The sequence below is a fragment of the Chamaea fasciata genome, unplaced genomic scaffold (assembly GCF_029207755.1).
Source record: "Chamaea fasciata isolate MVZ Bird 193981 ecotype frontalis unplaced genomic scaffold, bChaFas1.0.hap1 SCAF_4, whole genome shotgun sequence".
Classification (NCBI taxonomy): Eukaryota; Metazoa; Chordata; class Aves; order Passeriformes; family Sylviidae; genus Chamaea; species Chamaea fasciata.
The window spans coordinates 12,029,151-12,052,789 of record NW_027094089.1 but is presented as its reverse complement, the minus strand read 5'-3'; the positions used below and the strand labels follow the sequence as shown (position 1 = coordinate 12,052,789).

The 23,639-nt window shown below is 38.7% G+C and overlaps 1 protein-coding gene across 4 annotated transcripts in view; it reads left to right on the top strand.

Moving 5' to 3' along the window:
* UHRF2 (ubiquitin like with PHD and ring finger domains 2) overlaps positions 1 to 23,639 on the top strand; it is an 82,323-nt gene that overhangs the window by 579 nt on the left and 58,105 nt on the right. For all 4 annotated transcript variants that reach the window (XM_066180847.1, XM_066180848.1, XM_066180846.1 and 1 more), the window contains exons 2-3: positions 13,877 to 14,119; positions 19,350 to 19,612. In XM_066180847.1, the coding sequence (XP_066036944.1) occupies positions 13,877 to 14,119; positions 19,350 to 19,612 (506 nt within the window). The remainder of the gene's footprint in view (positions 1 to 13,876; positions 14,120 to 19,349; positions 19,613 to 23,639) is intronic.

Below are 23,639 nucleotides of genomic sequence, written 5' to 3'. Positions count from 1 at the left end.
AAGGGGTCGCCCCTAATTCCGGGCCCTTCTCTTTGTGCGGCTCAGGGGTCCCCGTCTCCACCCATGTGCCGTTCTATGTGCTCCCGCTTTTGTTTACTCGCGGATCTGGGGGGAAGGGAGTGCAGCGGGAAGCTCACCGTGACAGAATGCTCCGGCATCCCCGTGTTCCCCAATGAAGTAAAAATCCCGGGAAGTAAAACCCCTCGCCCCTCTCCGGGTCCGGGTGAGACCCCTTTGTGGGTTAGTTTTTCCACCTGAGCGGTGGGAGGCTCCTCCTTTGGCTCCCGCCTTCATCCTGCCCAAGTGACAGGGTAGCCGGATGGATGCGGGGGGAAGGAGGGAGCTACCCCGCTGTCCTCCGCCCCGCCGCAGCCCGGTCGGGCAGTGTGGGAAGCGGGCCGACCGCCAGCGGTTTCCAGGGAAAACGCCGCCCCGGGTCTACACGTGGCGGGGTGGGGAGAGGCGGCGGCGCGGGGTTAATTGGCGCGGGCAGAAGTTGTGAAACCGCGGTTTCCTCGACTTGTGAATCCCGGCGTGTCCCGGCCGGGATCAGGGCGACTGCTGGCAGTCCAGCGAGGCGCTTCATCCCCACCACGGGAGGCTGCTATGGCAGGGATGGCTGGCTGGAAGTGTTCCGTGAGGTAATACCTCGCCTCCCCTGAGGTGATAGAAAGATTTTGTTCCGAATAGGTCGCCTCAGGCCGTAACTTCGCTGATGGGTGTAACCTTTGGTGCCGCGTTATGTAAACTACGAGGTGTGCGCAGTGCTCGAGTAGTGAAAGCGAAGCGTAACTATTACTAGACGCTAAAGGCACCGAATATGTGGTACATTTCAGGGAAAGTGACTCCGAAGATTCACCTTCTTACAGCAGTGTTGAAGCGTTCACCTAAGCTGAATAATGCAGGACAGTGAAATTTCTGCCTCAAAAGAGACAAAATGTGTACCTTTACAAATACGTGGGAAAAACTTAAAAGATAGAAATTTAACGACTGACCAAGAGGCAAGCATTAGTGGCTAGATGCTAAGCCTAGATTTTGAACCAATGGCAAATGACTAGATTTTTGTGTTCTGCAGATTGGTGACAGTGAGCAATTGTGAGGGCTGGTCTCTAAGGAACATTATGTACAAATGTGTGTTTTTCTGAAGAAGCCAAATCAAGGAACATGGGTCTTGGAGTTGTGTAACCTGCTTAGCTATGTTCTCTGCTAGCACTCTTCTTTGGATATAGATGTTTATGTGGGACAAACCCGAGATTTTTACCCCAGATTCTTTATCTGAGAAGCAGGGAAGATGAATGAGCCTGTGATGAGTTGTGCTTTTCTGTGTAGTCTGACAGTGGCCAGATGAATTAGTGTGAACATTTTAGTTAACAGATGTCTTGCTTGAGAAAACAGGATAGTGAAATATTATAGCCAAAGTTGCCTCCATGAGCAGCATTGGTGAGTTTGGTACTTAGTATATCCGGTTTAGGACACAGTTGGGATCATGTTCGGTGAAGAGCTAGGGCATTATTTTTTATAGTTTCACGCCCCATAAATGTTAATTTTCATATAATTACCATAGTTAATTCTGAAGTTTACTTCTTGATTATGGGTCGCTTTTCTGTTTCCATGGTGTTCATAAGAAGAAAGGTCAGAAGAGTTGCTCTTGCACAAGTAAAACTGAATATTGAGAACATAAAACTAAATAACTTGATTCCTTAGAGCTGTGATAAAATAATATTTATTACACTATGAAGGATAAAAAGGTCACTCTAGTTAAATGTGAGATGAAGAGAAAGCACTGTACTGAGGTGAAAACTTAAACCCCCCCTGAATATTGCTGTATGTGTTGTAAAAAATATTATTAGGCAAAATCCTTCTCTTATTTTATCTGGTTAGTGCTCAGTATGGTTAAATCTGTACAGTCTGCTAGTAGAACTGTGATTCTGCTACTGAATACTGCTTACTGCAATCTCTCTGGGAACTTCTAGAAATCCTTGGATCTTGCAAGTGGTGGGAGGCCTGGCTAAGTTATGTCCTTCTAAAAATGGGAGGTATATGAGGTTATAAGGATGTAGAAACCTAAGTGAGTCATTGTTTATGGGCTCAATTTCAACAGCATGGTGTTCTTAGCCTGCAGTAGAGAGTAATTTCAGCTAAGATTTTGAGTTGGAGCCATTATTTTGCAGTTTTTTAGGAGTGTCTCTGTCCAATTAATGTAGTTAATTTGCTATGCTGTAGTTTGCTGTTGTCTAATCTTCAAAGACAAATGCAAGAACTTAAATGGTCATTTTTTCTCATTTCTGTTTTTAAGGGTTAGGATACCCTAGAACCACTGAAGGAAACCTAGTGTTGTCATTAATGTAGTGCTTTGTGTTACTGTTGTGTTGGGGTTTTTTTCCTTGTAAATGCCAGGAGTAGCACTACTTTGTTGAACAGGTGGGTATCTTTTCTTTTACTGCCAAAAGGACCTGCCATTCACACGTGACACTGAAGATTGACCAAGATAGTATTAATCTATAACATCTGCAGGATATCCTGTGCTCTCTGGAGCTCCACATTTCTGCAAAGCTGAATGACTCTACCAGCCGCAGAAGTCAAGGCATATTCTAGATTGAGGTAGAAATTTCAGAGAAGTTTTTTTTTATTATTCTTAATTCTGCAGTTAGCCAGAAAAGTCTACTGAACATAAAAACCTGCAGTGATGTCTCTTGCTTTCCTCGTGAAGGTGGTAGATCATTACGTAGAAGGATTTTCCTAATGTGCCACAAATATTTCTTTATGCTGGAATAAAACATGTTTTAACCTTGCCCCACTACAGAATATTCACATCTAATATTTTTCTGTATCATATGTTAACTCTGAGTAAACTCATTCTTATATAAATTCAAAAAAGCCAGATGACAATCTGACTTCCAGCAACATATTCTCTGTCCTAGTTGGAAAGCATATGTTCTTGAGAATAGAAGTCCTCAGTTTATTCATGAAAGTGAAGGAGATATCTTGGCATTTTGACCTACCAGAGCAGATTCTCTGTAGAACCAAGTTACAGTCATTGTGGGATTTTTAGTTTATTTCAGTTAATATAATGCTGGAAAAATAGAGCAGTCAAAATACATGAAAGTTTACATTTGAAAACATACCAGAGAGCTTAAGGTTTTCTGTAAGACTGTAAGAGTATTAATACCTACTTATGTTTTGTATATAACTAAGCATGTACACTCTTGTATTTCAGCTATATCTACTGTTTGTGGAAGATAAGAACTAATGTCTTTTGTTGACTTCTCTCATCATCCCATCCCACTCTGTCGGAATTTGAATTCGGTGAAAATTTTAAATGACTGCTATTAAAAAACCCCATTATCTCGGTATCTTGTCCACAATGCTTACCAAAGTAGGGGAAAAAGACATTGGAGCCCAAAGGTTTCTTTGCCAATATATGTAGGAGTCTGTGACTGAAATGACTTTTGAAGTCATTAATCTTGTTGGTGAGGAAATCACTCCTAACCTGTTTCATGGGAAACTGAAGTCAGCAGGAGGAGGTGAGAATATTGAAGCTATTTATTTACTTGAGGTGAAAATTGCTGTGTATCAGGCCTACTTCACGAGAAGAAATTCAGCTCTGCTTTTGTGCACTAAGTAGTATGGTAGTTACTTATCATGTTACTTAACTGTGCAAGTTGAATATTTAAATACTAGTTTGTCTATGTAATGTCCAAGTATTTAGGGTTTTGTTTCTGTGAAATTTAACTGAAACAGTAGAGGGGTAAGAGGAGTGGAGGTGCTTTAGCTTTGCATGAGAACATGCTTGTGGTAAAGTAGCTTCAGTAAAACACACAGTTAAAAATCTGGCAATAGGGCATGCCTTTATTATATGAGACCTCTAGCTTCTGGGTGATCTGGGCTGGCACAGTCAGTAGTGGGTGGAATCTCATGTGAATTTAAGCTTCCAGACTTCAGGTTTGTATACTGTATGTTTAATTCCTTCTCAATACTTACAACTTTGGTGAATTTCCCAAAGGCTAGAAAAGCAATACTTTTAAGTCTTTCCCTCAGGAATGGGAGTGCTAAGCCTATTCATAGAACAATTGAGTTTCTTAGCACAGACTCTTCCCAGCTTTATTTTGCTTAGAAAATGGTAAACATTTCAGCTGAGGCTGTCCAAACCTTGTCTGCTTCAGGCAGAAATCTGGGGTGAGAAATCTTCAGCTGGAGCAGTTAACTCTTTAATTTTAGAGGAACAAATTGAAGAAACCTTAGAAGGGAAGTAATTGCCATTCTTTGATGAAGCTGGTAACAAGTAGCTGTGTAGTGTGAGGAGAGTCATCTGGGGTCTTCAGGTCAGATATGATCAGACTGCTTGCCAAAATTCCCAACATAGTGAATTCATGGTGTATATTGAAAACTTACCTGATAGTAGGTTTGGTAGCCCTGTGAGTGAGGTTTTTTTATGTGATTGCAGAAGTTTACTGTAATCATCTTCTTGTTAAATTGTTATTGTAAAGCTTCTAATGCAATTTACTCCTCTTGGGTATGATTGTCTTTATTATTTAAAGCACCTAAAAAACTGAAGGCAAAGTAAAGAAGCATAGGTGAAAACAGAATACTTTATACCGTTTAGTATACATTATTTAAGTATTAGGAACCTGAAGGAGCATTATGTAACCTCTAAGAAATTGTAACCAACTTTAGGCTTGTATTTTACGGCATGTATATTTACTCACAAAATATGCTGAATTGGAAGGAACCCACAGGGATCATTGAATCCAACTCTTCATCCTGCACAAGACATCCCCAAGAGTCACACTGCACACCTGTGAGTCCCAAGTGTGTGACAGATAATTTAATTCACAGAATTTAGTTAGGATAGTTTAGTACATGTACTTTTTAAAATTAATCTGGAAGCTCTTAGAAAATTCGCATTTTTTAATATTATAAAGAACTCCTCAAACCCCTAAATGCAGAATATAGCTTATGGAAGATCTAGACTGACAACTAGATGATGAGGATTTTCCATGATAATATGTAGTCAAATATTGATAATAATACAGATAGAAGCTATGAGAGGATTCTCTTCTTTAAAAGCTCTTTATTAAATCTCTGCTATTAATGATTTAACTGTAAAATTATGTAAAAATGTAGTTGGTTAATGGGGTTTTTGGTGTGGTTTTTAGATTTTTGTTGTTGATTATGGAAGCTTGAGATAATAACCAGTTCTTCATTACAGGTGTCCTCACAAGCTGCAGATAGCCATTTGCTCTCGCTGGCACCACTGTTGCTGAACTTCAGTTGCCTTTGCTATAGAAGCCCATACCATCATACAGGAGGTACTTGACCCTTCCCATCTAATCAGCATGGATTATTCTTTCCATGCTGCTGAGGATCTCTATGCAGCTTTATATTTTGACATACTTGTTTGTTGTTTTTTTTTTTTTTTTTTAATGACAGTATCAAATAATCCTAAAGAGCATCCAGAAGACGCCATGAACTTTTATTTACTTAATTAGAAGGCTCCTTAGAATGGCAAAAGAAACCTTGCTGCTCTAACTTCTAGCTAGAGGTTAATGAGCAAATGTTCCTTTAAGGGGTTTTAGAGTTGCATCCAAGAAACTACCATATCTAAATTAACATTTTTCTGTATCTCTGTAGCAAAGGAATAAATAATCTTCAAAACATGAACTGCTTTTCAAAGAGTTTGACTTGGAAGAGATGCAGACTTGAACTTCCTGAAGTCATTAGTTGAGGCTGAACATAGCTGCCTTCACCATGATTTTCTGATAAAGTCAAGAAATCCTTTCTTGCAGCTCTTAATTTTCAGCTGGTTTTGTGTTGGTACTAATCTTGTACACTGGAATCTATTTTGGATTATATTTATTTCGGACCAAAAGGTAAAATACGTTGGTTCTGCCTATACACTCGGCATATAGTTTTTTCAAAAAGGTGTAAAACCCTCTTGTTTATTTTAAAATGCAGGCTTTTGTTCTTAATTTTTGGTACAGAAGAAAAGTGTCAATGTTTTCTCAGAGAAAGCTAGTCTTGTTGATTGAGTACGAAGGTGACTAATGTGTGTTTATCATTATGTTTATACCGAGATTGATGTGCAATTGCAGACCATGTCAGCAACAAGATTCTGTATAGTTGATGTGACGTTGTTGGGATTTTCAGTGGCATCACATCTTCAAATGTTCTTGTAGGCTGCTTTGAAATGTGAGTCTTGTGAGAAAAAATTGACAGGACTGAGTCTAATTTGGACCATACTCTCCAGACACTAATAATTTCTTTGGTTACTGTGTTATGAAATGTTATGGTCTCTCTGTATTCCATTTTGGATGAACATGGGTCTAGAGCCTGTCAGAGTTGGTTGTCCAAATAATTCACCTACCTCTGTGTTTCTCTAAAGAGAGAGCAAAGGAAGAGCAATGATTTTAATTTTTTTAAAACTTTTTTATTGATGAGTAAATTCTTCTTCTTGAAAAGCGGGAATGGTCTGTCGTTTGCGTCTATTTTTTAACAACAAGCCGTGAAATGCGAATCTGAACTAGGGTGGGTTTTTTTATTATTTCTGAGGGTGACCCATGGTTTCTTTGGTATTTTATTTCAAGCATGATATAAGTTATTTCCTATTTAGAAAAGTAAATCTGTATTGTAGTTAGTTTTTGTGTAAGACTAGTAGGTGTAGCTATTTGGTTTGTATTAAAATCTCTGCTAAAAATACTGGCAGCAATAAGGAGGGGAGAGTTAGGAGAAAACTTGTGGGAGTGTCAGAGTAAAACCAGTAAGAACAGAGTTTGTGACTGCAGGGTATATATGTGAAAACCTCACTTAATTGTAAAGAGAGCCCAAGCCCACACTTCAGAACTGGTCTGCTGTAGGCATGTGAGAAGGAGCCTGTAAACCTTGTAGACGTGCAGGCTCAGCTTAAGGATGTTTGCCTTCTTATCCTCTTAGTATAATCCAATGTTTGAGGAGTTTCGTTGTTCAGGGCTGGAAATATCTTGGACATTCAACAGTTACTGATCCATGTCTAAAAACCATCACTGATGGCATCAAAACTGCCCCATGTGTCAGAAGAATATGGGATATTTTAATAAAATGATCACCAGACAAAGTATTTTTTGACAGAGCAGACTGTATGGAACCTGTAACAGATACTGGTAAAACTAGAGTTGCTTGAGGAGGAAGTGGATCTCTTGAAGTTGCATACATTTGAAGACAGTCTATATTAAATCTATAAAGAAAGTAACTTTATTAAAGGGTTGGCTACTAGATTCCCCCTTTATTTAGCTTTTGTCTCTGTTGTAGCTGAGACAACTGTACTTCCATGTGAAACAGTGTCACTACACAGTTACTGTAAAAACCTGACCATGTCCCTACTACTATGAATGTGGTTAATAGGTGTATTTAAAGATACCAGACTCCTGAAGCATTTTTTTAAATAGAATCCATGTGATGGTTACAGTTTTTCAATGTGAAATCAAAAATACTGGTCAGATTCTCTTTCAGCTTTGAAAATGTAGGCAAACTGAGCGCACTCTGAGAATGGCTGAAGTCCATAAATAAGGGCCCAGTGTTGGGTAGTAAAGGTTATTGAATTGTTTTTGTCCTGAGCCAATCCCATTGCCCCAAATTCACTATTGCATGCTGAAAAACTGAGTTTCAGTTGAGCTGAGTGAGTTTTCAGTTACTCGGTGCTGGTTAGAGATATGTTTGGATGCTTCTGTGGAATTTAATTCCAGCAACCTTGTTAGGCAGGAAAGATTAGGTTTGTATATCAATCTTTAGATGGAAAACACATGAAGTTCTGAAGTCCACTTTGCTTTCTTTCAGTAAGTACTCACCTGGAAGTTACAGGTTCTTGATTTCATCAGACTAATACCCTCTGGATTACTCCTAACAAACTCTTAACCAAGGTTTTTTACTGAACTTGAGCTTGAAGATCTTTACCCTTACGCATTCCCTGTTAAATTTGCCAGGTGCATGTAGTGCCTCTGCAGAATAAGGCTGATGTCACTTAAATTAACAAAATACAATGAAAAGTTAAGAGCTCATCTGGATTCATTATAATTTGTTTCATCTGTATTGCTAGATACAGGGATATTTCTTGGTAAAGGAAACCTCAGAAGATGTTTAAAGGCGCACTGTCTTAAGTGATTGAAGATTTTGGCTGTCAAGTGGAATGGCTGGATGAAGGTCACCCCCCTGTCCCTGGATCACACACAACGATTTAAAAATTATTACATGCTTTCTCAGGTGGCATCTCTACATGCTGTAGAGGCCATAAGGAGCTGTCCTTCTGCTGGGACTTCTAGTTAATGTGATAGTAATTGATAAATTAATTGTCAGGCAAATTTTTTTACCCAAGTAATGAAGTATCATACCACACTCTTCGTGATTATTCATGTTCATGTAAGTGCAGCTTCTACATGCTTTTAAAGTAATTTGTGGCCTGATGTTTCAAGTTCTTCTAACAGTGATGGTAGGTAGGTATCAATTCCAGTATTGCATTGCTGTGGCTGCTCTTGTGTAGTAGTGTAAGCAAGTGCTGTGTTACATTTAAGTATTTATAAAAACCCTCTCTAGGATTATTTTGAAATTAGTTTCTGTAACACAGGATGACGAAAATACATTTGAAAGATGTAAACTATTTATTAACTTACAAGTATTTAGAATAGTGTTAGAGTGTTAGATACAGTAAAGCTAGTTGCTCTTTTGTGTCATTTTTTTCAGAGTATGCTAATGAGGCCTTAAAGGCTTTTGAAGCATGCCAGTCTTTAAAAGGAACTGAAACTGAAAGTGAAATCTACTGCTAAGGAAACAAATGCATCTTTTTCTTACAACAGTAGGATCAGAAGAGCTGGTTACATTTCATAAATAAAATTCCTGTTCAGTTATTTTTTCTCTAGTACATGTTCTAATCACCCATTAAGAAATTATAGCTAAGTTGAAGAAGATTATCTGATACTTGTGTGATTATTTTTGTTTCTCATTTGCATATATAAACTTGTGAATGAGAAGTGGCCTTAAATGCTTATTAAACATGTAATGTTTCTTTTCCTTTTAATGCACTGTCCAGGCAAACATATTTTTAGGGAATCTTCTTAGTGACCTTATGCGGCAGAATGGGATAAAATTGTCTATTGTAATTCAAGAAAAACCATAATATAGTTATGCTGTCCTGTGTGAAATGGATTTCTTTAAACACTGTTTTCCAACTTTGTTACTCCAAGGATTTCAGTTGTCAGTCATGAAGTAATGCTAGGCATAGGTATACTTGCAGATTCAAATACCAGTTCTTGCAAGTCAAAAAGCATGTGATTGACTCTACTGGTTGAGTTTCTGGTTTCTTTTTTTCTAGAAGCAGACATTGTTGCAGTGTATCGACTTGGTTTAAATGTATACAGTTGCTCATACTCGGGAAGATACTTCTTGCTCAGACGAGAGCTCTTACGTTGCCTATCAGGTTGCCAGGCATCCTAAGCTGCCTCACGTGAAGTGTGCTTATAGTAATCTTCTGTCTGTTACTGTGCTTTGAGACTTGTGACCTCACTACTCACAGAATAATCTGTCATGAAATATTCATGCAAAGAATATAAATGATAAAAAAACTGGGGAAAAACAACCACTTTGGCAGAACATAGAATCATAGAATGGTTTGGGTTCAAATGGACTGTAAAGACCATCTCGTTCCAAATGCCCTGCCATGGGCCAGGACACCTTTACAGGCCAGATTGCCTAAAGCCCAATCCCACCTCTCCCTCAGCAGTTCCAGGAATGGGGCATCTACAGCTTCTCTGGGCAACCTGTTCCAGTGTCTCACCACCCTCACTGAAAAGAATTTCTTTCTAATACCTGATCTGAACCTGTTCTCTTTCAGGTTTGAAGCCATTGCCTCTTGTTCTGTTACTGCATGCCCTTGTAAAAGATTCCTCTCTGTTGGGGGTTAGGTTTGTTCCTTCTTTCTCTAAAGAATTTTTTCCCCCATAAGTTACCAAGGAGACCAAGTGTTGGATACTTGAGAGTACTTAACCGAAACAAAGAGGTGGACAAAGTTGGAAGGGGGAGATAATGCAGGTAAAAGACAGAGCTTGAGGCAGCTGCGGGTTCTTCTTTTTTCTGGCATTTGGGGAGAGAGAGAACGGCTGTTGCTGGCTGGAAGAGTTTCACTGTGGCCAAAGGGATCCAGTCCTGGGAAATCTACTATCACCGGTTTGGCCTGAATCCTGAGTTTTCTCTGCCACCCGCGGGAGCTGGGCCAGGCCCTGCCTCGCCTTCGGCTTCTTCAGCGCTGCTCCTCTTGCTGCAGTGTGACCCTGCACCCCCTGCGCTGCTGGGACATCCTGCCCCTGCCTGCCGGGACACCCTGCCATCCCAGCTACCAGCCCGGAACTTTTCCACTGTTTCAGCTTGGTGCTCTGAGGGTCCTGCAGGGACACTGAAACCAAACTGCCCTGGGTTTTGTGAAACAAAGCCCTCAAGGTTCTTGGTACTGTTTTCATTTGTTATTAATGCTGTAGTTGTTTGGTGGGGTTTTTTTGTGTTTGTTTGCTTTGTAATACATACTAGTAAAGAATTGCTATTCCTATTTCCCAAATCTTTGCCTAAGAGCCTCTGATTGTAATTTATAATTGAAAAAGGAAAACAGAGGGGGGGGTAGGTTTACACTCTCCATTCCAAAGGAAACTGCAGTTGTTTTGGTTTTTTTTTTATTATCTGGCAGATACCTGTCTTTCCAAACCAAGACACTCTCCATCTTTCTTGTAGGCTCCCTTTGGAAGTGGACGGTCTCAATTAGATGACCCTTAAGCCTTCTCTTCTCCAGTCTGAAAAATCTCAATTTCCTCACAGGAGAGGTGCTCCATCTCCATCCCTCCAATCATGTTTTTGGCTTCCTCTGGACTCCCTCCAACAGTTCCATGTCCTTCCTGTGCTGGGACCCCAGAGCTGGATGCAGCACTGCAGGTGGGGTCTCACCAGAGTGGGGCAGAGGGGCAGAATCCCCTCCCTGGCCCTGCTGCCCACACTGCTTTGGATGCAGCCCAGGACACGTTTGGCTTTCTGGGCAGTGAGTGCCCATGGCTGGGTCATGTCCAGCTTCTCCTCCACCAGCACCCCTGAGTCCTTCTCCACAGGGCTGCTGTGTTCTGTTCATCCCCAGACTGTGCTCAGGCTGGGTGTTGCCCCAACCCAGGTGCAGCACCTTGCGCTTAGCCTTGTTAAAACACATGAGTTTTTCCCATGGACCCATTTCTCAAGCCTGTCCAGGTCCCTGTGGACATCCCATCCTTCAGGTGTGTTACCTGCACCACTCGGCTTGGTGTCATCTGCAAACTTGCCAAGAGTGCACGCAATCCCATTGTTGGTGTCATTAATGAAGATTAATTAAATAACACTTGGATTTTGAGCCATTAACCACTACCCTCTGGATGCCACCATCCAACAACTTTCTCAGCCATTTAATAGTCTATTTTTTTATAAATTTATTTGGTAGATTAGGCAACTTTGCAGTCATCTGTTTATTTGTCTGACCATTTAGTTCATGTTCATCAAAGCTGACTTCACCAAATGACAGAGTTTAGGGTTGGAAGGGACCTTTGGAGATCCTCTAGTCCAACCCACACCCACCAAGGCAGAGCAACTTTGAACAAGTTAGTAGGAGTGTGTCCAGGTAGGTTTTGAATGCTTACAGAGAAGAGACTTCTCTTACTGTTGTACAGGGATAGGTACTCTGGGCATGGTGGTGTGTGTGTGCGTGCGTTGTTAGGGAAGACAGCTTCTTACTCAGGGCCTAGCCCTGTTATGTCTTTGTTTCTGTGTATGTTAAATATAACCACTCCTGGACAGATTCCTTTTTCCCCCCTTTTGTGAAGTTGAAGGGTTTTTTACCTTTGACGCTAGTAGGGAGAACTTACTTGTGGATCAATAATATAACTTAATCTGCAGTCATAACTGAAGAATAGACTGTGAAGACTAGATACCAGACATTTACCTAGCTATTTTAGATAATTCAAGGTTTTCAGATTTACATCTTTACTGAATCAACTTTAAATTTTAAATTGAAGTGCCTCAAAATATTCTTCTGTCAGCCTGCACAGCACCTGAGAGAACAGGAACAAAGGCAGGAGAGCAAAACTCTGATCTGCATGTTTCTTACATATCTTTGGTCTACTGGGAGCAAAGTCATAATTTTTTTCTCCAGTACATCAGCTTTCAGAAGATTTCCTCACACCACAGGATTCCAGGAACTACGCTGTAGTCTCTGCCACAGCCTGTACAGTCCAGTTGGAACAGAAAAATGGAGAAGTTATGTGTCTCCAATAACATCCAATTTATTGAGTATTTCATAATTGGTCTGTTCTGCAGATGTACTGCTGAACTTTCTAACCATTTTGCAGCCAAGAAAAATCACCTGGGAGGAGTTTAATCTTAAATGTGGCTTGGAGTAGTGATCAGAAGCAGTAGCAATGTGGATATCCCTGGCAGTGTGTTGCAGTATTGTTATTTGCCTTTGTTTTGGGTTTATTTGTAGTTTGAAAATAAGAATAATGCTTTAAGTTTATTAACAGTGAAAATGCTTGTGGTGTGAAAAGCCCCCAAGTCTGGATTGTAATAGGGCTGCAAGAACACTTCTGTGCCCTTTGTGAAAGAGTTGTCAAGAGTGTAGGAACTTACGACATAGTGGGACAGAAAAAGTTACTTAAGCAGCTTGCTTCTCAGTATGAAGCTCTCAGCCTAAAGGCCCAGGCATATGAGGTGGTGTTGGTAGTCATCTGGACAATCACAGTTACTGGAAATTTCTGCTTTAAGACTTGAATTGCTTTAATAGTTACAGCATGAAAATCTTCAGTATGGTTTTATGTGCTGTGTGTTGAACTGGTTAGAAAATGGGCAGCTGAGGTTCTTTCCTGTAACTGTTGATTGTACAGCTGTGTCAACTTCAATTGCTTTGACTCAAACTATGAATACCCATGTTTACAGGTCCCAACTGTGGGTGCAGTAGTTATGAGCAGTAAGGAGAGTTAATTTTTTGTGCAAGATTTTAAGTTAATGGAAGAAGAACTGGTTTATTTCTTGACTGTCAGCTTCATAACTATCATAACTATCCCCTGCCCTTTAGAGTTGTTTTGAAAAAGCAGAGGGGATGGAGAAAGAAAGTTGGATTCTAGTTTGTCTCTCCTGAGATTGTTTGAATGTTAGAGAAAACTACTATTGAGAAACTGTAGAGGTGCTCCTTTTTTTCTTTTCTGTTCCTTCTTGCTCCCTTTTTCTTGTGTCATGGATACTGCCCATAAGCTCATGAAAGCCATTCTGTTTGAAAATATTTATGAAACATCAACTGGTGTTGAAAATAACACCTATTCTTGAAAGAAGTGTAGATAACTTTTTTGTTGCTAGAATAGTTTCAGAAGACATGAGTTTTTAGTCATGCATGTTTTTCCCCCACTGAAGTGTGAATTAAAGTGTAACTAATACTAATTTTGCTATTTCAAAGCAATTCATTATACTTTCAGGTGAATCAAATCTTTGCTTCAGAGATGCTCTAGGTCATTAAGGGTGTTTAACTGAGCAAAGCAGCAGTGCTGCTTCATGAATTTCCTAGTGCACAGCTTGTCATTTTTTGGTATTTCTTAGCTTAAACTTAGGTAGGTGACATCAGTGTGTAGACATGTCTGTTTCTAGTTTTAGGCCTTCCACTGATTTTCATTGAATGAAGTTATAAATGAAGTTAACCTGAGGAGTTTGTTTTTTCTTATCCTCAAGACGTAAGTTTTTGTTGATCAGTAAGATATGGCTTGCCTCTTCTGGTCTGTGCAATTATTGTCTATAAAACGAAGATTTAAAAACTACTTAGCTACCTTAAGGTAGAGTTTTACAAGTACACATTTCTTTTTGACAGCTAGAAGACGGACACACTTTATTTGACTACAATGTTGGACTAAATGACATAGTTCAGCTTTTGATACGTTCTGATTCTGAGGCTCCTACCACTGCGTCTGTGACAGATCAGGATGGAGAAGTCAATCCCTCTGCTGTTTCCAACTGCAAGAACAAAGTCAAAGAAACAAACAGTGGATCACCCAGTCAGCCGTCTACATCATCTCACTCGTTTCTCATTGATCCTGGCATTGGATTGTACAAGGTAGGTACAAACTTTAAAAGCTTGCCTCACTCCTGCAGATTTAATTTCATTTTTAGAAAAGTGTTGTTTTATTGTATCAAAGAGTGTATCCTCATTGCTTTCTTGAATGATTTAATGCCCCAATTTGGCTTAAGTGAAATTCACATAATTTAAACTGACTCTTGGAGAGTCATGAGCACATTCCTTGTACCAAGCTCACTTCTCAGGAGAATTCTCAAACTCTGATACACTGTCTTCTTCAAAACGCATTCTTGAAAACGTTTAGAGTAGCTGTGAAACAAATACTATCTTGTGGACAAAAGAAGTTAATAAAGAAAATGTGTTAAAGTGTAGCTTTTTCCCTTTTTTTTTCTTCAAACTAGCCAAATAATTGTTTTAGTCAGAATGTTTTAGTCCTGCATTAGAATTAGAGAAATTTTGGAAATTCACAATTTCTTTACAAATGTGGAAATACACATTTCTTTAAGCTATATGTTATGTAATGATACCTTTTTAAATGTAAGTTCTTTAGGAATTGCATACCTAGTATTAATTTAGTTTTGTACCTTGTTGAACTTTTCGGTATTGTTGTGAAGGATTACATCAGAGTACCAGAAGTTTCATTTAAACAGAAAAGGGGCAGTTTCCAGATTGCTAGCTTATTGTTTATGTAGTAGAATGTATGTATGTGAATATATCTATGTATATCTATCCGTAGGGAATGATAGCATTTCACCTTCTCTTTGAGTGTTTCTCTTAGATAAGACATAGCCATAACAGTAATTATTTTGCTGGAAAATGTTGACAATTACAGAGAAGGAAAAGACTGAGATTGCTGTAAATGGACAGACTTGCTACAGTGTTGCCTTGAGTCCTTGAAGAATTGACAGATCTGGCTGAGAAAAGCGTGAGCTGGGCCGCTCTCTCGCTCAAGCAAGGTCTAAGGATGGAGTGATGTCTGGAGTGAAGCAGAGGCCACATGGCCCTGTGTTGTTTCAGTGGGGTACAGAGGATTACCTGCATCAGCCATTATCCTCACTCCCCTTTCACCATGTAAAACAAACCTTGCTAAAAGTCTGTTTTCTTTATGGACATAAGGAGGTGTGCAAAGACTATCAGTCAAAGAGCCTTTACTGCCACCTCAGCAGATGGACCCAGTTATTTATTTTATCTTTTGTATCAACTAAATTTTGACCAGAAGTTACTAAGGCCTTCATTAAGTCCTGTTTGATAGTAATTTTCACACACCTAGGAATGCAGATGAAAAGACAACTTGACTGTGTAAGACCACCGTCACCCTGACCCCACCTGTAACATGAAATTGTTCCTTTTGGGTAGGACTGAAAATTATAATATAGAAGGGGTATTTTGGGGACAAAAGACAGAGGGGAGAAAACACCTCTACTTGCTTGGGGTAGGTTGATGGACAGTGTCTCTCCTCCTCTCTAGAAAGGGCACATTTAGGTGGGCTTTGTACCTTCCAATTGCATTGGAGCAGACCCAGGAATATTTATTCACACACACACATGAATATTTATTAATGTTTAGGAATATTTATTATTACAGCTGTATATGTATTAATATATATGGAAGTTTATTAGCATGTATGAGTATTTATTAACATATACGAATATAAGTGTTTATAGTGCTAACAGATCTCTGTTACTTTCTTTCATGACACATATTAGCACTCTGGTTACTGCATTGTGCACTGGCAATCCTGAACCCACCTCCTGTTGCTTCAATAAACTGCACTATTGGTGAGTCTGGATTGTGGATGTTACTGAGCACAACCAGACCGAGTGCTGAATTAATCAGAAATCAAACCCAGTGACATCCAGCCCTCTGATCTCTGAAGACCAGTTGGAACACCAGGGAGTTTATTCTCTGCCAAACCTCTGTAGCCTTAATGCAACAGAGGCTGCCATGCATATACAAGGCATATAGTTAGAATTCTGTTCATTCTCTGAGGAATCAGGGAGTCACAAATTGGTAGCTTGAATATGGAGACACGAGCTTGTGTGTTTCCATTTTCTTCTATGTCCATTTATTACAATGGGAAGAACTCCAGTTCTTCAGTTCTGAAGCTTTACAATTAATCAATGAGTATAAAAGGTAATATGAGAAAGGATAGGGAGAATGATGGAGAGATGGGCGAACACGGGGAGAGCACTCCTTTCCTGAGGAAAAGAGTACTAAATGTTTATTTTTCAACAATGTTTCATATTTCAATATGTTAAATAACAAGTAGTCTCTCAGCTGTTTTGTTCAGGATTAAATCAGAAGATATAATAGAGAATGGTGATATTGGCAGGCATACTCAAGGAAACCTATTTTGTCAAGTCAGCTGAATTTTTTGTGATGTCTCATTGCAAAGACCTAACACTTTCTCCTTCATTATTTGTGATTACTTTATCAGTCAACCATGTGTTTTCAGTATGTCTAAGAAAAAATTAAAGGTACACTCATTTCACTGTTTGCTATTTATAGGTACTGGTATGAATGTATACAGAGGGTTTCTAATTACAGTATTTGAAAACTTAGAAGAATGTATTTTTTCCCAGTATTGTAGTTCAAAGGTTGTAAACTTATTTAATAGAAGTCAGTAAAAAAGGCCTAGGACCTCATAAACTAAGGTACATTAGGCAGCTAAGTAGGGGGATATATTTAGTGATTTCGCATTTCATTGTCAAACAATAAAGAATAGTTTATTTACTGGGAGAAATATTCTGTTAAACTTACTCTGTCTGAGCAAAGTCCTTGTGCTTACTCGATCTTCATCCAGAGCTACACTCAACAAGATATCTGTTACTTACTCAGTGCTGTGGACAGTCCAAACCTCTGTGCCCTGCTCTCTTTCTGATTTCAGCTACCAGAAGGAAAGTTAGTTGGTATGGAACCTGCAATTAAAAAAGCTATAAAAAATAATGGTAGCATTGGTATTGGAAATAAAAGGTAATAATAATTAAAATATTGTTAGGTGGTTAAAATAGTAATTTAAACAGAGTTCCTCTGTGTGGTCATTGTATGTTATGTAAATCAGAATGTTTTATCTCGTTTTATATCCCACTTGTACCTGACATCTGGTATGGTTCTGTGGGCTCTGAAGGACAAGTAGTGGATGGATTTATGTACGGCTCTTGTTCCTTGTTTCTAAGAGTTGTTAGTGGTTTCTGGTCTAAGAACTGGGAGGCCATCCAATGATGGACTTGGCATGAGTGAACAACACTACTTTGGCTAAGCAGTGGTCAAAAAGAGGCATAACAGCATGAGTTGCAAGAGAGCAGTTACAGTAACAGTGGTTTGAGCATGCAGGAATGATATTAGAAAAAACAAAGCTAATTCAGAAGCATGTGTATGTTTCACTTTCTGATTCTTACTTGGTCAGTTTTTCTTTTGCAAAGCACTGCAGTAAAACATTTTAGCCAAGAACACTAGCTTGGAATAAAAACCACACAAATGGAATCTGTAATTAAAATCAGTGTTTGTTTAATACTGTTCATAAATAGCTACTAATGAAACAGTTCTTAAACCAAACATCACTCACAAGAAATAGTTGTATTATGCTCCTCAGAAGTCTGTGGTACTAATTATTTGCTCTTATTCTTTGCAAGCGTGGGAAGTATGTTGTATAATTATTCACATCAAATTACATATGCATGTATTGTAGAGGAATGATTAAGGGAGTTTGCATTGATGTATTGTTTTATTATTATTTTTCAATTTTTTGTTGGTCTGGATATGATGGATTTTGACTTGGCTGACATGCCTTCTTTGGCACTTCTGTAACTGGTTGCAAGAAAGAGCAGCAGATGGGGAATCCTTAATAGTGTGTATCTCATTCAGCTGTATTCTGGAGAAGAGGAAGTAAGGCACCACTTTGAGCTGCAACTAGTTAAAACATGTAAGATTGCATAGGGATGCCTTCATGAAGGTTTCTTCTGGAAGTGCCAGAATACACTGTTTATATTTAAAATGTATTTATAGATTTAAAATAAGGTTGTCGCTCTCGGATTTGTTTATCGTGTAGCTGAAATTGTCATCCTGGTAATAAGCTGTACTTTGAATACTGTAAATTCTAATAAAGTAAAAATAAAAATACATATTGATATTTAGCATATGTGGAAGAACAAAACATTAAGTTTGGGAAGTTATCTGAAGAAGAGGAACGGCAGGAGTAAAACAGGAAGTATTCCTTTAATGGGATAAACTTGTCAGCTCAAACTGCTGTCAGTTGTGCTTTCATATACCAAAGGATTACTTCAGTCTAAATACTATAACTTTAGAGTTTTGCTCCTCTGTATTCTCCTTACTGTGAAAATACAGTAAGATTATTCATATCTTAGAAATTAGCCTTTGGAGTGTGTGAGAGTAAGTATCTGTCTGGCACAATGTTGGTACCTGACAAACACTGTAGCTTAAACGATGTATATGTATATGCATATCTGCATGTGTCTCATTGATAATTAAAGATTTTTTTATCTGCAGTAGTTCTGTTGTGGTAATTTTTTAATAGTTGGTGTACTGTTGAAGTAGTTTTTAAATCTTTTCTATCAGCCTTCTCAGTATAATTAAAGGAACACTGATTTATTGTCTGAATGCTTGAGAAAATACAACATGGTTTAGAATAGTAAATAGGTTTGATTGCTTAATACCAGTCATATTCTGAGTACAGAAGGGAGAAATTCTGGAGATGGGTTTCATTTGGTTTCATTTCTTACAGTAACAATTTTGTGGCTGACTGTGGTGGCAACCTTGTTAAATTATTTCCTATCGGTCCTTGAGTCTTAATTAATTAAAAAAATCTTGCCGGACAGAAAGCTAGAAATTAAATAATAATTCCATGTTGGAGGCTCAGGAAGGTCTGTAAACCCTTTGGTTTTGAACTAGTGTTTTAATACTGTGTGTGCTTTTCATAGCCATAAAGAACAGTTGGTGAAACAAGAGGAAAGGATAAAGAAAGAGATCAAGCTAATTTTCTGATTTGAAAGGAAAAAAAAAAAGCATTACTTTTTAAAATTACATATAAATTACATTTATACTAGATTTTAATGAAGAGTAATAAAATACTGAAAGTGCAAATAAAAGTATTTATGACAGCATATTACTTTATGTTGCAACTAGTTATTATAGTTGATTGTTTTACTGATAACAAAGTTCAGCAGTAGCATAGTAAGTTGTCTTTTTTATTTTTGTCTTAATTGGTATTCAATAAAATAAGCATAATTTCATTATTGAATTTTCCTTTTAGATAAATGAATTGGTGGATGCCCGTGATATCAACATTGGAGCCTGGTTTGAAGCTCATATAGAAAATGTTACCCGAGCAACAAAGGGACATAAGAATAGTAAAGCTCAAGGGAAGAGTGGTAACACTTACAAAAGGACTAATGGAAACTTAAATCAAGATCATTCTAGAGAAAATGCAAATAATTTGGACAGTACACCTTCCACATCTTACTCAGACTGTATGGACACTGATGAAGAAGCTATTTATCATATCAAGTATGATGAGTAAGTGTTCCTGATACTATTTTGAGGACATCACATATTGTTATTTGGTTTGTATAAACCAAGAATTTCTTAAAGAAGCTTGGAATCAAAGAGAGCAAGTTCAATACGGCAACCACGAAAAAAATACTAGAAAATTCATAACACTTTTCAGTTGGGTATGGAATATCCATTGACAGTAATGATATTTTTCATGCCTAAATACTTGTGAAATATGTCTTCTCCTTATGAGATAAGAATATCCTTTCTATATAAGAGTATGCATCCTTTCTACATAAGAAAAAAAACCATATTGCCAAATTTTTACTGTTGTTTTTTTCAAGGGTTTTTTTTAAGTTTTTAAAAAAATTTTTCCTGTGTATATGGAATTTCTTTAAATAGAGCTGAAGGAGAGCTGCCGTTGAAGCAAATTTTTGTTACTTAATTCGGGTTTATTTTATTCCAAATAGAGTAATTGTGCACAGAATTTCAGATCTGCACTTACAGTAGAGATTTGTTACTGAGAACTTCATGACTGAAGACTTGAAACTTATCCTGAACTGGAGGGAGGGCATTAAGGGTGGGGTTTTTCAAGTTAGTTTGGGGGCTTTTTGTCCCTTCTCTAGTAATTCTAGAGCCTGCAATGTGTGGGTGGGAAACCTTGAGTTTGAAAGGATTTGGTATTTATGAGCAGGCTTTGCACCACTTCATTTGCTTGAGAAATTGTTCTGAAATTTTTTGGTAATAATGTGTTAAAGCAGTAAGTTAAGCTTCTAAACAAATAACATTTTAAATTAATTGAGAAATTTTGATTTTTGATACTGAAGCTAGTAAAAATACTGTAGTCTGTGGAATGCAAGATTGAGGTAGAAGGATGCAAAGTATATTAAATATTAACTAAATGTAGATTTCCAAAACGCTTTTTTTAGAGTAACTATTTCTACTTATTTTAATACGTAACTCTGCATCTGAGTTACAGAGCAGTTTTTGTTCATTGTACTAGTAGTAGATATACCTTAATGCACTTTTTTGACTCTATGCTAAGTTTGGATTCCATATCTGTGACTTTAAGCATTTTACTTAAAACGTTAGAGAGTTAAAATGGTGGAAATAGAAAAGCAAATACTTCAGTGAATATTGCAAAAGATATTTGAAGATAACATAGTCAACTATTATGATCAAACCAAAAATATTTTTCTTTGAAATTAATGTCGTTGGTGGTGTGGTTTCAAAGACTTGTCTTTAATATTATCTGATTTTACAATATTGTGGATATATGTAAGTCAGCTACGGGCAAACATTACTGAGAAAGTGTTTGTAACGGTTGCAGTGAAATTATGGTTTTGTTTTGTAGATGCTGTTATTTTTATGAGTTGGAAGTACAGAAGTTGAAGTTTCACAACAGTTCTGATTTTTCTTTGGTATAGTCTTATGAAACTAAAAGATTGACCTCTGTTAATGTCAGAGGTCCCCTCTTTCAGCAATTACTCCTTACTTTTTACAAGGTGGTTATGTATAGCAGCTGTATACACTTAGACAACAAAACTAAGTAAGGCACAAAAACATGATGTGGCAAGATCATCACATTTAAGCTGATGAGTCTAAGGTATTGGAAGTTAGAGCTTTTGGAAAGAAAAATTATTGGAAAAGGCGACTTGTACATTTATGAGTGATTAAGTTTTTGGTGGATTTTCCCGATACAATTCTTTTGGGTGTCACTTTTTTAGTGTTATCCAACATGCACATTCTTATTGTAACTACATCTGTGCTTCTGCCACTTTGTTTCCATACATTAGTGTTTACCTCTGATGTACACTTGTATTCTGCCACCTCTTTGCTTGATATGGGTAAGTAGGAAGACCGTGGTGTGCTCTGGCACACAGTTCTCTGCTGCAGAAATAGGTTAATTTATCTCTTCACTCCTGTTCTTCAAGCTTCATATCTTATTGTGAGTACTATGCCTTGCACAGTTACTTGTGTGTGGGCGTTTTGTTTTTTCAGGTTTGGATTAAGCATTTTGCTGCCAGACGTACTTGGCATTTTCTAGTCTATACTTGCGGTGTTGTTTTGGAGAAGTTCTTCTCCTTTTTATCTCTGGTAGATAATGGCTCTCATGGGTGACATAGTTTTGGCTTCTTCTTTCCTACAACAGGTATTCTTACGTGACACAAAAACACTCTCCATTATCTGAATAGAGTAAAAATGACTTACAAATGGAAGACGTAAGCCTGGTGCCAGTAAAGCCATCAAAATTACTTTAATACATTGGAAGGACTATATGTCAGAGGTAGGCGCAGGTGCACAACTTCTCAAGTTGTAAGTGATGCTTTTCTGTCTGCTTACATCCTTCCAATGTGGGAAAAAAATCACCACAAAGGTACAGTTGAGGGGTAGGTCACCTGTAATGCATTGAATGGGTGTACTCTACTCCCTAGATCAGTATGTTCTCATATAGCAGTTTTTCATAAAGGGTGAAGCAGAACTTGTCCTTTTCTTAAGTGAGAAAGCTGGCTTTAGCAGCGGTGCTGCTAGATTTCCGTATCACAAGTGTGGTGGTTTAGCATGAATGTGAAGGAGGTTTTTTTCCCTAAGGAAGTTATGACATGGATTGACAGCTTGGCTGACAAATAAGAGTGTAGTATATGCCTCTGGAGACCCGGTCTTAAATCAAAGATCCCAGGTGACTTGGCTTTTTTCTCTTCTGGCTGGCAAGGAGTTTAACATCACCTCATAAGTCAGAAGTTCGGGCTATGCCTCCCTGGGGCCAGGCCCAGCCAGGCCTTGGGGGGGCTGCTGCCTGTGGGAGAGTGGCTGGGGCTAGCAGTGTCCCCTCTCTCCCTGGGCAGGAACCGATGGGGAGAGGATGAGAATTGCAGATTGGCAGTGCTGGCCCTGCCCCAGGGGCCGTGGCAGCCGTGCTCTTGGCTTGCCTGTCGGAGCCTCTGGTGCGAGGAAGGAGAAAATCTTAAGAATCTTTCTCCGAAGCTCCAGGGAGCTGATCCAAGGTTGAGTTGCTTTAGGTTTGACCAGGGGTGGAGGAGAGTCATCCATCAGCATTCCTGAACATGCTCCCTCTCCCCTCTTCCCCCTCCCCACCATCACCTGCAACCTTGAAGTTCCAGAAGTCAGCTGGAGAGGAGAAAAGACTCTGGGCAAAGACATTAACCCTTTTCCGTCCTCTGTGGAAGACAGAGTGATTTGAAGTGTAGAAAGACAGCGTTGAGACAAAGTCAGTGAAAGAACTGAGAAAGACTATTGGAAGAAGGGATGGAGGAAGTGGACATTTCTGACCGGACTTCCCTGGATGTGAATTATGGAGAAATGGACTATTATAATGCTGTTTGGGCAAATGCAAGTTCTCGTCGAAGAGTTGTGTGTATTGATATAAGTGAGATATAATTGAATAGAGAATGTCCCCGGCTCCTGGGAAAAAGTAAAGAGGTCTCAGCCTTTGAGACAAAGATGATTCTGGAGAGGAAGTGATTAGGCTCCAGCTCCTAGGCATAAAAGGAGGTCTCTATTTCTTTTGCGATAGAGACAATTTTTGAGATAGAAAAAGGAACCCTTGTTTTATACTAGAAGAGCCATTCTTAAAACCATTCTCCCAAACATGTGGAGGCCCATAAGCAGCTTGGGAAAGTGTTGTATGGATAGGACTGCACAGAATCTGCAAAATTCCAGGCGGTTGCAGATTGGTGACATTGAGAGCCACCAGACCTTTTCTTGTGGTGTGTTCTCCATAAACTCTAGAGAGACTCCTCTCCCAAAGTGTTGCAGGATTGTGTTTAAATCGTTGCATCTGACTGAAAATCATAGTTTTCTTTCTATGTTGAGTGGGAAAGTGAACAGTTTGAGGTGGGGGAAAGGTGTTTGAATGTCTCATTTTTTTTTTCCCCTCTTTCCTTAGTGTATATTAATAAAATTCATCTGTTTTTACTTTTAAGTTGAGCCTGTTTTCGCCTGTTTCTCCCAAAATCTTATCTCCCAGTTGGGAAACAAAATTCGGTGAGTGTAAAACCACCACATAAATGGTGCATTGGCTGGGAAATTC